Source organism: Choloepus didactylus, chromosome 2 (assembly GCF_015220235.1).
Source record: "Choloepus didactylus isolate mChoDid1 chromosome 2, mChoDid1.pri, whole genome shotgun sequence".
NCBI classification, from domain to species: Eukaryota; Metazoa; Chordata; class Mammalia; order Pilosa; family Megalonychidae; genus Choloepus; species Choloepus didactylus.
This window is the reverse complement of record NC_051308.1, coordinates 210,369,304-210,382,992: the sequence shown is the minus strand read 5'-3', so window position 1 is coordinate 210,382,992 and position 13,689 is coordinate 210,369,304. Positions and strand designations below refer to the sequence as shown.

General features: G+C 36.4%; 1 protein-coding gene across 24 annotated transcripts in view; it reads left to right on the top strand.

Annotated features, from left to right (window-relative positions):
- The window catches only part of MACF1 (microtubule actin crosslinking factor 1), a 356,335-nt gene that overhangs the window by 291,351 nt on the left and 51,295 nt on the right, over positions 1-13,689 (top strand). For 16 of the 24 annotated variants that reach the window (XM_037827626.1, XM_037827631.1, XM_037827628.1 and 13 more), the window contains 8 exons: positions 4,336-4,497; positions 4,696-4,866; positions 5,459-5,625; positions 9,420-9,579; positions 9,938-10,264; positions 11,308-11,392; positions 11,927-12,168; positions 12,825-13,031. In XM_037827626.1, coding sequence (XP_037683554.1) covers positions 4,336-4,497; positions 4,696-4,866; positions 5,459-5,625; positions 9,420-9,579; positions 9,938-10,264; positions 11,308-11,392; positions 11,927-12,168; positions 12,825-13,031 — 1,521 coding nt within the window. The remainder of the gene's footprint in view (positions 1-4,335; positions 4,498-4,695; positions 4,867-5,458; positions 5,626-9,419; positions 9,580-9,937; positions 10,265-11,307; positions 11,393-11,926; positions 12,169-12,824; positions 13,032-13,689) is intronic. The other 8 variants (XM_037827638.1, XM_037827637.1, XM_037827645.1 and 5 more) reach the window with 1 other exon arrangement.

Sequence of the window (13,689 nt, the reverse complement as noted above, 5' to 3'; positions counted from 1 at the left end):
AGGATTCACTCACTCACTGAATAAATATTTTTTGCATACCTACTCTGTACCAGGTAGATGAACAGTTGGTCCCTGCCCTAGTGGATCTTATGCTATAATGAGGGAGACAGGCAGACATTAAGCAAAAAAATGACACAAGTAAACACAGTTATAAATTGTGGTCATGCTTTGAATGAACAGTAAAGGCTATGGTAAGAAATTATGTAGGGGGATTTAAATTAAACTAGAAGGTCAGGGAAAGGATTTTTAAAACCAAAACTTCAAGAATGAAAAGAAGTTATTTAGGCAAAAAGTCAGGGAACAACATTGTAGACAATGGAAGTGGAAGCTGGGAAGAGCCTGGCATGTTAGAAATGAAAGAAGGCTAGGGAGCTAGGGCACAGTGAGCACGAGGGAAGAGCACCTTGAGGTAAAGCTGGAGAGGTAGCAAGTGGCCAGATGATGCAGAGACTGAGTGAGAACTTTAGATGAGACCTTAAAAATGATAGGAAACTTTAAAAAAAAAAAAAAAAAGGAACCTATTAAAGATGTTTAAGGGAATATGATTTACTTTTTTTTAAAGATTACTTTCACCTTACAGATAGAGAAACATGTTCCACACTGACATTAAACATTCCCAACATTTTTCAGGTTTATTAATCTCTGGTTTCTTTTGTATTATATTTTATTAGCTTGTGTTATAATAGTTGATCTGGAATATAGAAAACACTGAATGGTTTGCAAATGAAGAAAAAAAATCACACTGGCCATTGTATATGGAATGAATTGTAGGGAATCAAGGACAGAAGTGGAAAAGCCTGTTAGATTGTTGTTAATTGTTGATGTGGCTTAGTCTGGAGAGCCGTCAGTGGATTTGAAGATGATTGGGTGGATTCAGTATATATTTTGGAAGTAGAATTAAAAGGACCTGATAGTGGCTTATATGTTGGGGGTGAGAGACAGGGAGTTATCAAGTATGACTTCTAGGTTCTGGTTTATACAACTCAGTGGATGGGGGTTATAGTAAATTGTTGGCTTAGGGGAGAACAGATTTTGGTGGAAGGGAAAGTAGGAGATACTGTACTGTTTTGGAACTGTTAGGTTTGAGATACCTGTGATTCATTTATATGGCGATATTAGGAAAGCAGTTGGATATATAGATTTGAAACTCAGAAGAGAGGTGTTTCAGTTTACTCAAGCTGCCATTAAGGAAAATGCGAATGTATAGATTTGAAACTCAAGAAGAGAAGTGTTTTGGTTTGCTAAAGCTGCCTTTATGCAAAATACCAGGAATGGATTAGCCTTTATAAAGGGGATTTATTAGGTTACAGATTTACAGTTCTAAGTCCATAAAAGTATCCAAACTAAGGCATCAACAAGAGGATACCTTCACTGAAGAAAGGCCAATGGTGTCTGGAACACCTCTGTCTGCTGGAAAGGCACGCAGCTGGCGTCTGCTGGTCCTTTGCTCTTGGGTTCTGGTTTCAAAATGGCTTTCTCCAAAATGTCTCTGGGCTTTTGTCTCCCTTAATTTCTGTCAGCTTCCATGCATGCTTGCTTGTTCTCCCAGGGCATTTCTCTAAGCATCTGAGGGTCTTCTCTTAACTTGTCTTAGCTACAGGGCAAACTCTGGGCTTTATCTCTTAGCTTAGCCTCTCCAAACATATTTCTGTCTGCATCTCCAAGAATCTCCAAGCATCTGGGTATGTGTGGGCTCTCAGCTCTCTTAAGGATCCCAGTGATCTAAATAAGACCTACCCTGAATGGGCAGGGACACATGTCCATGGAAATAATCTAATCAAAGGTTCCACTCCACAAGATTGGAATAGAAGAACATGGCTTTCTGGGGTACCTAACAGCTCCAAACTAGCAGAAGAGGTATAAATTTTAGAGTCATAAGTATGTATCATCATTAATATTTAAAACCATTGGAATGTATAGAATTGCCTGGAAAGAGTATAGAATGAGCAGAAAGCCCAGGACCAGTATCCCTACCTCCACCCCCAAAAACATCAACATTTTGGAGACCTGTAAAAGAAGGAAGAGACACCAAAAAGGATCAGTCATGATGAAAAGTCATGATGAAAACTGGGAAAATTGTAGTCTCACTAAAGATATAGTGTTTTAAGAACTCCTACTTCATGTCCCTGTGGTATCTTACAGTCTTGCAATAATATTTACTAGTATACTTGTCTGAGACATTTCTGCCAGTGCTGATTAGTTATTAACATGGCATAGTTCTGTTTAAGAGTGTTTGAAATACTAAGGAGTAGAAGTTTTAATGTGTCTTAAAGCACTGGTTTGCAAAACAGCTTTATTTGGGAGTTTGGAGAAGGAAGTGTTTTCAAATGTATTTTCTTTAAATTCTGTTCAGTGGTGTTCAAAATAAATATCTAGATGGTATTTATTTAGAGGTTCTTTCATATATTTTTAACTTCTGAAAAACTTGATCCATAGGGTGGAAGTGGGAAACGAAGGAATTCCTAATGCTTCCATAGGAAACGTTCATAAACAAAATAAGTCTACTTTTTTAAAAAAAGAATTAGCTCTTTTACGTGAAAGAGATTATATTAAGCTGTTTAAATATACTTTACTTTTCTGCGAAGATAGAGATGCTGTACTGTCCAATACAGTAGGCACTAGCTTAGCCATTTGTGGCTTTTGACCACATGAGATATAGTGTTACCGAGGAACTGAATTTTAATTTTTTTATTTTAATTAATTTAAATTTAGAAGCCACATGTCAAAACTTGTGGGTACAATATTGGAAACAGAAAGAGATTTAAAGAAAGGCTTTGATTACTGGATAAAGGGTGGTCCTACAGTGTGAATGTGATATCTTACCTCCGTGCCTTTGGTTTTCTGCCTTCTTTGCCTTTCCAGTTCTACCGCTACCATTTTATTGCAACAAAGCAACTTAAAACGCATTTTTCCCACTGTCCTCTGACTTTTTGCAGTGAAAACCTCTTCAAAGTTACAAAATGGAACTCTAGTGCTTGCTTTTTCTGGGAACCATGTTGTTGGGAAAAAAGCCATTTCTGACTGAACTGCCTTGTGTTGCCTAACATAACATGGGATAATCAAATTATAGTACAAAATGACTTGCACTGACATTACCTTTGAAACTTTCCTTTTTCAATGTTCTCTTGGGCTTTCTCTACCTCATGACTCACTTATCTAGCCACGGGCCATTCTTTCTAGAGTAAGTTTCCTATCCTAGTGTGATCTGTGGTCTCGTGTAGGCCACTGCTAGTCTTACCCCAACGTTATCATCTTCTTTTACATTCATTTTTGTCCTCTTCCATTTTCTGTCATCCTCTGGCCTTAATTCACTTACCTCTCTCACTGAAACTGAAGGAACTTTTTATGGGAGGTAAAAGAGTGGAAATATTTCCAGGCTAGTAGAATATGGTTGATTTTGTGCTCTTAATAATTGAGAGAAATCTGATCTTAGGGGCAGATATTTATTTTGTTCTTTTCCTTAATATCCTTCACATGGCAAAGGTACCATTCTTCTAATCCTTTTTGTTTCCTTTTAGAAATTGCTAAGTAATAATGGAGTTTAAATATGGTAAAGAGAAGTATGAAGATTGCTTGTTCCATTTGTTTGCATTATTTTAAAATTCCCTTTTTTTAATGGTGGACATGGATATACACTATCATTTTTTGACAGTATTTTATATTCACACATCTGCTCTGAACATGTGTTTGAAGTTAAGGACATTTCCCAATATTAGTGGCCCATTTCCCTTTGTAACCAGAAGAATGCTGTTTCAAGATTATTGACTGTGTGTGGTCTGTGGCCCTGGAACAGAATGAAGTTAAATGGCCACAGGGGGATTGAGCTATGAGGTTAGTGTTTTTCACACCATTAGTATGTTCTGACTAATTGGGTTATTAGTCCTGGTCAGAGACGAGCATTGCCTGTATCAGTGGTCAGAACTATTCCCCAAGGTATTTTTGATCGTAAATACTAGACATTTGGTATCATTTTTCCCTTTTAGGATTAATATACATCATATTTTAATGATATTTTGAGTATGATGTGTCTCTATTCCCTGTAGCTTTTTTCATTAAAATTTAAGCAAACATTAAAAAAATAAAAAAGCCTACAGGTCATTGGGTTAAAGATCTAAGTTAGGCTGTAACTCTCTGTAATGACATGTTTGTAAGAGGTTGTAATGAAATATGATACCACATGTTATCCTTGATACCCTGGGCAAAGGGCTCATTTTCTCGTTGTTATTCCTCACCCTCCTTCGTTAATCATAAACCTCCTGAGAATAATCAGCCACTGTGCGGTATAGAGGATCAGTAGCATTTAGATCAAATCTTCTTTGGCTTGCTATTATCTAGACATTTCAGAAAGAACAAGTGGATCCCCTTCAGATGAAACTGCAGCAAGTGAACGGACTTGGCCAGGGATTGATTCAGAGTGCAGGAAAAAACTGTGATGTGCAGGGTTTGGAAAATGACATGGAAGAGATCAATGCTCGATGGAATACCCTGAATAAAAAGGTAAGTTGGGGCTGGGGGATGGTAACGTAATACTGGGAACAGAAGGCATAGAGAAGAAAAATATCCAAATTTAAGGTTTCACTGGAACCTGAATGCAAATACAAATTTAGTAGTTGCGATCTGTAGCTACTAAAAGGGGTCAGGAGTAATTTTAAAACTTCTCTTTTCTCATAATGATCTTATATGTCTGTGATACAGGTTGCACAAAGAATTGCACAACTACAGGAGGCTTTGTTGCATTGTGGGAAGTTTCAAGATGCCTTGGAGCCATTGCTCAGCTGGTTGGCAGACACTGAGGAGCTTATAGCCAATCAGAAACCTCCATCTGCTGAGTATAAAGTGGTAAAAGCACAGATCCAAGAACAGAAGGTAAGTGAGAATGTTGGGATGGTGAACTGTAACAGCCGTAGGGAGTGGCAGACAACACATTCACTTATAGTTTAAGGAGCACATTCAGGAGTTTTAGTAGAATCCTAACCTACTTTGTGAGATCCTAAAAAAAAAAAGGGTTGAAAATGATTTTCATCATCTTACTTTAATCTACTAGTTAACTGTGGCATATATTGGACTGAACAATTTTATTTTGGTGTTTCTTTCACAACTTAACATAGATTAAGAGGTTTTGGTTTTTCAGGATCAGCAATAATCTAAATAATGTTGTCTGATATATACAAAGTTCTGTATATGTTTTTTGTTTAATTTCCATTTCAGTGTATTTTCTTCTTGGTCCAAGGGAAGTTCCCTGTTAACATGCTGACAGTCACTGCTCCAATTTAAAACTTAATTGTGTGAAAAGTTTATGTGGACAGTAGGAACTATATTGTGTCTCATGGTTTTGCCTCAAAATTCTATAGTCCAATTCAGTTTAGAATTTGGTGGAGTTGGTTTTCCCCCTTTTTTCAGATTTTAAAATGACCCTGTACTATCACTTTTTCATTCTTTTTAAACATGAATACAATAGCTGCTCCAGCGGCTGCTAGACGATCGAAAAGCCACAGTAGGTATGCTTCAAGCAGAAGGAGGCAGAATAGCCCAGTCAGCTGAGCTGGCTGATAGAGAGAAAATCACTGGACAGTTGGAGAGTCTTGAAAGTAGATGGACTGAGCTACTCAACAAGGCAGCAGCCAGGTAAGGCCAAAGAGATTTTGAGGGATGGGTCAGAGAAGGTTTGTTTTGTCCTGTTTTCTGACTTGCTATCACTGAGATGCTCTAAAAGCTCCTGGAAGGATTTATACAGTGTTTTTTTGGAAGGTGTTTAATGGCTTTTATATTAAGGAAGGATAAATTTTTAGAGATGATCCTCCATAACCAGAATCACTGTTAGGAAATGTGCTTCAGCTACTCCATGAGTGTCTTGAGTACTGGAAAACTCATTGCTCTGTTATTGTTATGCTGCAGTATTTTCACTGTTCCAAATGATAGATGCAAACACAAGCTAGCCAAGTTATTTTTTGAGGTTTGAAACAGATTTTTTCCTTTCATGTTTGTAAGTAATGCTTTTTATACGTGGAATTGAAATTTACTACATTTCTATCAGTTTATCCTAATATCTTCATTAAACGTTTTTGCATCTAGGAGCTAGTCTATTGTTCTGTTAAATATATGGGTAATGCATGGACTTACTTCAGTAAGTGACCAAAACACAGGCAGCCCTTTCCTCCTCCAAGGAGGTGCTTTCTCTTTCCATAGCTTTAAGTTACCCTAATGTCACTTGAGCTTAATATGTTATATGATGTCTTTACTTGTAGCTTATATTGTCTCCAGTTTTAAAAAATAAATACCAGTCAATCAGAAATAAATATGAGAATATTGAAGCTGATTATTTATTATTGTCTTAAGTTTTCTTGGTAGCCAGTGACAATATTCAAATAATTTCCTTCTTTAGCCTGTTTACTTCTATCTGCCCATGGCTTGCTTATTTCTTATCTGAGTTGCAGTTATTTTATAAATATTTATTAAAGTATGACTTGCCCATATTAGTGAGAGATTTTAAAAAAATGAAAGAATCTGCACTGCTTTTTCTTCTCTCTGTCCGTTTTCATTATGGCACCATCAGCCTTCCAGTTACCTAGGCTTAAAACTTCAATCCCACTTTTTACTCTTTTTTTTTTTTTTCCTTTGTACCCCACATCTAGTCAGGATGCTAAATCCTGTCCATTTTACTTCTGCAGTGTCTTTCTTATCCATCCATTTCTCAAATCCCCACTTTCCCTCATGACTTATGAGCTCTCCCTTGGGCAATTGAGGTAGTCTCCTAACTAATCACTCTGCTACTGGACCTTTTCTTACTAAACCTCAGACCTTCTCTTTCTATCCCCTACCTCCCCATCCTTCTGGTCTGGGTGAACCTTTTCAAAGTATAGCTCTGATCATATCTTTCCATGCTCAAAAACATTTAATGGCTTCCTTTTGCCTATAAAATAAAATCTGAAGTCTTTAACTCAGCATTAGAGCACTTTACTATTTTACCCTAACCTACCTTTCTTAGTTTCCACTCTTCTTCTTTTCACTCCTTATAGGTAAAATAAAATATATTTTATTCTTCAGTATCTTCTGTCAATTTCCTAGTTCTGTGTCTTTGCTTATGGTGTTGTATCTTCTTTAAAATGCCTTTCTCCATCACTCAGTGTTTATCTCCCCTTCTATGAAGCAGTTCATTTCCCCCAGCATAAAATAACTTCTCCTTCCTCCTAGTTGCTGTAACTGTGTCTTGTATTATGGTTATTATTTATTCATATTCCTCCTTGGTCCATAAGTCCTTAAAATCTTGATTTTTTTTTCCCTGATGTATCTTTTTATGACTCTTTCCTTCTACCCTGCCTGTTTTGATCCTCCTGGCCCAACACAGTTTCTGGGCCAACATTTTAAAGAAAAATACCAAAAGCAGCTTCATTCATTACAGACATTTTAAAGATTTTTGTTTGGATGCTTTAATGTTGGATTTTTGATACTTCTAAATTATTTTAACCCTTCTCTTTGCTACCCCAAGTCTTATTACATTGAGTTCTTCAAACTTTAACATTCTAAGATCAGAGATGAGGCAGAAAGACTTGGAAATTAGAGGCAATTTTTTAAAAATGAAATTCCAGTTTAATAATAACCTTTAAAGTTATACGTTTTCATTGTATTGAAGATGTACTTTGAAGGCTCACATAAACTAGAAAGGGGAATTTTATACTTATATTAACACTTTAAAATGATAGTGCTTAGAAATACATTTTCTATATTGAAACATAATTGAATTTCCATATTATTAAAATGGCAGATCTTTTTATTTAAATTACTTCTTATTAAAACAAGTTTGTCAAAGTAATTAAGGGGTGATTTTGCCCAGGGCTAGACAAACGGACCTGTGGAAGATAATTGAGATTCTCCAATCCTATCCATACATATATGGAAATTTAATATATGACAGAGGTGACAATGCAGATTTTTTTCTGGGTCACTGCCTACAAAATACATTTTGGCTAGAAATGGTTTGTTTATATCTCATTTGGTGTTTCCTCCGAATTCTTTAAATTTCACATAATTTTTGTTTTAACTCCTCTCCTCATATTTACATGAAATTTACTTATCTGTTCAGATTCTTCCTACACGAATTATTTATTATAGTAATTATTAAAATGCTTTGCTGCTTTCTATTTCTTGAAGAGATTATTGGTAGTTTTCACAGAAATGAAATTATGAGGATCTAATATATAAGGAGAGTCTTTTGTTTTATATATAATCTTATATTTAAATATACACACAAATACATACATATATATATATATTGAGAGAAGGAGAGAGAGAGAGTGAGAGAGAGAGAGAGTGAGAGAGAGAGAGAGAATTCCTAATCTGTATCAGACTCTGTTTAGGCCCTGGGGTAATAGTAGTTACAAGAAATGCAAAAATAAACTGAAATCACCTTGAAAAAAAAAAAAAAAAAAAGTTTGTCAAGGGTAGCCAGCATAGGGCCTGACACAAAGTAGCTGTTCAGTAAAGGTTTGCTATACTAAAATATACCGTATACTCATGAGCCTTTTCAAATGTTATATCATTTGGTCTATTTTTGACTCAAAGTCATCATTAATGGCCTTTCATTATTGATCAGTGAGCTAATACAGTTCTGTGGTTGTTTTTTAGTTTTTCTGTCTCTTCCTTGTCTTCTACACCAAGTTTTCCTCCCCTCTTTGTAATTTGCTGCTTTTATTCTAGAGTACTTGAAATTGAAGCTGAGTTTATGAATGCTCCTTAAATAAGAATTAATATTCCAAGTGAGCTATGAAGTCCATAGCTCTTTGGGCTGGCATATGTGTTGGCAAATTCAGCTGTTCTGAGGTCATTTTTTTGCCTTAAGTCTGGGTTCAAAGTAATGTTCTGGGGTTGAAATTACTAAGTCTGACTGGAGTTTTGGGAGCTGGCAAGGGAATAGTCTGCCTTTGCTCTTCAAATACTCTCTTCTCTTCACTTAAAAGTGAAGACAGCACTGACAGAGAGAGAAAAACAAAGACTGATGTTTTTCTGACTCTTTTAAACTATGTTGGTCACATGTTCAAATGATACACAGGCTGTATTCCATTTTGATATGTATTGGTCTAGTATAAGGAGGAATAGCACTGACCTTAGAAGATCTGAGTCTAATCCTCATTCTACCTTGCTACTCAGTGAGTGACTTGAATAAGTCTTTTTTTTAAACCTTCTGAGTCTAATTTCTCTTTTGTACTAGTGGAGATAATTACTCTGCCTGTCTTACAAGGTTATGACAGGAGAAATGCTCATGAAAGCCTTTCAAACAGCGAAGTGCTGTACTTAATCCTGTTCTGTTCACTATTAATATTTGAACTATTCCTGGTAAAGACTAATCTTTTACTTAAGATAGTACTATTAAAAGTGTCAGTGTGACTTTTTGCCTGAGCAGCTTGTTCTGTATATTTGTGCAGGCAAAAACAGCTGGAAGATATCCTGGTTCTGGCCAAACAATTCCATGAAACAGCTGAGCCTATTTCTGACTTCTTGTCTGTCACAGAGAAAAAACTTGCTAACTCAGAACCTGTTGGCACTCAGACTGCCAAAGTTCAGCAGCAAATCATTCGGCACAAGGTAGGAAGTACTTACGGTAAATGAAAACATGGAACTGGAATCAGAAAGCCTAGAAATTAGAAAACTGCCTGCAACATTCTTGAAGACATCTTTTGTGGGTTTTTTAAAAATTTAATTTAAAATATGGTCAGTTTATTAATTGGAAAGGTCACATTCTTAAAATTAAAATAGAAATAGATGAATAGGCTACCATCATAAAAACATCTTTTGTTCCCAGTTTTTATATTATTTTTGCCCTTCAGTAGGGAATTTTTTACATTATTATATCATTTGTTATATTGTTTGTTATTCATTGCTTCATGTTTATTTTTCATTTATTTTGTTTCTGTTATTCATTTTTTCCACTCTGGATTTCCAGGCTCTGCAGGAAGAAATAGAAAGCCATGCAACAGATGTGTACCAGGCAGTCAAAACAGGGCAGTCCCTCTCTTCCCTGACATGTTCTGCAGAACAGGGTGTGCTGTCAGAAAAACTAGACTCATTGCAGGCCCGATACAATGAGATTCAAGACTGGTGCTGTCGGAAAGCAGCCCTGCTTGAGCAAGCACTATCTAATGCTAGACTGTTTGGGGAGGATGAGGTGGAGGTGCTCAACTGGCTGGCTGAGGTTGAGGACAAGCTCAGTTCAGTCTTCGTAAAGGATTACAGACAAGATGTCCTGCAGAAGCAGCATGCTGACCACCTGGTATTCATGTTTCCATTCTTATTGGTTATGTTACTTTTTGATTAAGTTATTTTGCAATTTTGATTTGTGTTTCTCTTCACTTTTTTTCCATTCCAAACACTTCAACTTTATTTTGTGCAAAAATATGTAGTTGTAGACTTGATGCTACGTGCTAATCTATTTTTTAATAAGTCCATGGAAATATGTATATTTAACAAACTGAATCAACACTTCTAAAAGATGGTACAGAGTTCAACCAGGGGCCATCTCAACTCCAACTCATGATTTACATTATTAATGTATTACTAAGTTTCCATTTGAACTGTTCTGTGAAAGAGCATGTGCTTTAACAAAACCAGGTTTACCCAAATAGTGCCCAGAATTTGATCATAGAACTAAAGCTTTTTGAATATTTTTGGGTTTTATATGCTCAAATTCCAGGGATTCTATGTCATCTTGGTAGGAAGAACAGTTTGCCTTTTCCACTTCATTTTTAATGAATTCTCTCTTTGGGGGTTGTAAAAATAGGCAAAGCATTTTTTTTTTTTTTAAATAGTCTCAGATGCTTCTACATTATCAACTTCAAATATCAAGAGCATTTTAAACCAAAATCCTTTTTGATTAAGTTATTTTGCAATTTTTTAAAGTCATCCTGCACTTGCTGATTTTCTTCTCTTGAACGTTGTCTTATTCTTTGATGGACATTCCATACACTTCAACTTTGTTTTGTTGAACATTTTTGCTTCCTTCTTGGGTTCACATTGGGTACTTTCTTGGGTTCAGGTTTGCTACCAATAAATTGGTAAAACCTATTTAATCCTAAATCTCTTCTCTTCCAGTAAAAAGAAAAGCTTACCTATAAGTATGTGATTTAACTATTTTGGGTAATTAAATGGGGGTAACCAAAGAGATAATGAGGTAATCCGGTATCTGATGTTTAAACTAAATTGGTATTCATCTGAAAAGATCATCTCCTTACTTGAAATTTGTTTTCGTAAAGGTCTCACATTTCTTTCCATTTGTTGTACAATAGTTTTAGAATTAATGCTATTCTTTCCTTTCAGGCTTTAAATGAAGAGATTGTCAATAGAAGGAAGAATGTAGATCAAGCTATTAAAAACGGTCAGGCTCTTCTAAAACAAACCACAGGTACTTTGAAAAGTACATAAAAGTGCATCTCTTAGCACTTCTATGGTCACAGAGACAATCACATATCCAGCGAAATAAGTAACCTGCATTAGCCACTTCTCTTTATATATATGAGAATCTTAGCACTTACTGATTATATTACTATGTGCTCCAGGGAGGCTAGTAACCTTTGTTCCTAACATCCTGCTAAATCTCTTGACAAACTAGACTTTGTTGTCTCACATCTAGTTATAGATGGTAACCCACCCACCCCTACCCCCATAATGGATAATACTCATTGCCAGCATTCACTGATAGATGCTGAGAACAGCCTAGAAACACCTGCTGTCAAACTCAAATCTTAATCTCAGAAGTAGCTTCTTTATCAAGTGGAAAGTTTATTTCCCACTTATCCTTAGTGTGGGATGCTAAGTGAAATCACTACCACAGGGAGAGAGGAGAGCATCTATAAAATTTAAGCACTGATTTGAAAAGGGGGGGAATTAAAATGATTCCCCCATCTCCAGATTTCTTAAATATGAATAATTCCCACAGGTGAAGAGGTGTTGCTTATCCAGGAGAAACTGGATGGTATAAAGACTCGCTATGCAGACATCACAGTCACTAGCTCCAAGGCCCTCAGAACTCTAGAGCAAGCCCGGCAGCTGGCTACCAAGTTCCAGTCTACTTATGAAGAACTGACTGGGTGGCTGAGAGAGGTGGAGGAGGAGTTGGCAGCCAGTGGAGGACAGTCTCCCACAGGGGAGCAGATACCCCAGTTTCAGCAAAGACAGAAGGTGAGTTGTCATTTCACAATGTAAAAGGGTAAACAAGTTTTCTTCTTAGTCAGAATCCTTAACCTCAGGTCCTTAAGTTTCATCACCAACTATCTCTACCTTAAATCTAAACAAAAATTTCTGCCTGTCTCCTTTTTTGTTTACTCATGGAAAGTAAGTTTTGACATAAAGACAGGCATGTATAAGAGCCCTTATTTTGATTTGAAGAACGAAGAACATTGATTCCAAACCTCTAGGAAGTTTGCTTAGTGTATAACATTTTACAATTTATCCCTACGATTCATTTTCTAGAAAGAGCTTCTTGGTTATATTTGACTCTCATGCAGGATTAGTGTAGTTCTAATAATACCATGTAGGTGTTGTTAAGTTAAATACCTATGGTTAAAGCATTATTTATCATTTTTCTTGAAGAAAAGAGCACTATTTGTTTTACCAAGAAACAGTCTGGCTCAAGAACAGACAATTCTAAGTAAGCAGCAGAGCCTAAAGTCAGGCTGCAGAATGATTGAAAAATTTGAGACAAGAAAAAATAACTAAAGGAAAAAGAGGTCAGATCCCTGTGGGGATGTGTGGTAGAGATAGCACCTTCCACCCAGCACAACTGCCAGTGTGCTTTATTTAGCAAAGTATGGCCTGAAAATTTCTTTCCTCCTTAGGAATTAAAGAAAGAGGTCATGGAGCACAGACTGGTGTTGGACACAGTGAATGAGGTGAGCCGGGCTCTCTTAGAGCTAGTGCCCTGGAGAGCCAGAGAAGGGCTGGATAAACTTGTGTCTGATGCCAACGAGCAGTACAAACTGGTCAGTGACACTGTTGGACAAAGGGTGGATGAAATTGATGCTGCTATTCAGAGATCACAACAGGTAAAATTTATAGCACCTCTGCTTTAATATTTTAAACAGTAAGCATATATGTGTGAGATATGATACTATGATCCGTGTAAATACAGGCCCTGGAATAGAAATACTAAAGGTAAATCTTATGCAAACATAGTTCACTGATGGGAAGTGATTGGGTAAGATACTGTGAGGGTGGGTCCACATTTGACCCAAAAGTTTTGACCCCTATGATTAGAGAAGAACTTGAAGAAGAGTCTGTGAGGCCTTTTCTTAGCTAATGCCCTGCTAAGCAGGTGGATGGTGATATTGGAATAGAAAATACCTAGACCCAAAAGGTCTGAATGTGTCACAATCTTAGTTTGACATAATCAACTGTCTTAATATAAGATGAAAGAAGGGACGGAACAGAGAACTATAATTACTATCAAATATGCTAACCAAAATAGTAGAGCCATCCAAAATAGAACCTTCTCAGAAAACACAAGTATCATATTTCCCTTGATATTTTTTCCTTCCTGCTTTCTGGAGAAAAGTTGTTTTGTTTTTTGTAGCTGAATATGTACCAATTTGCCATAGCACAAAAATGGAGTAATATAGCATGACTCCTTGGGTTCATAGTGATAAGCAAATGCTTTCTGAACCACTCAGAAGTTTATTCTGACTCACCTACATCTCAAAATGT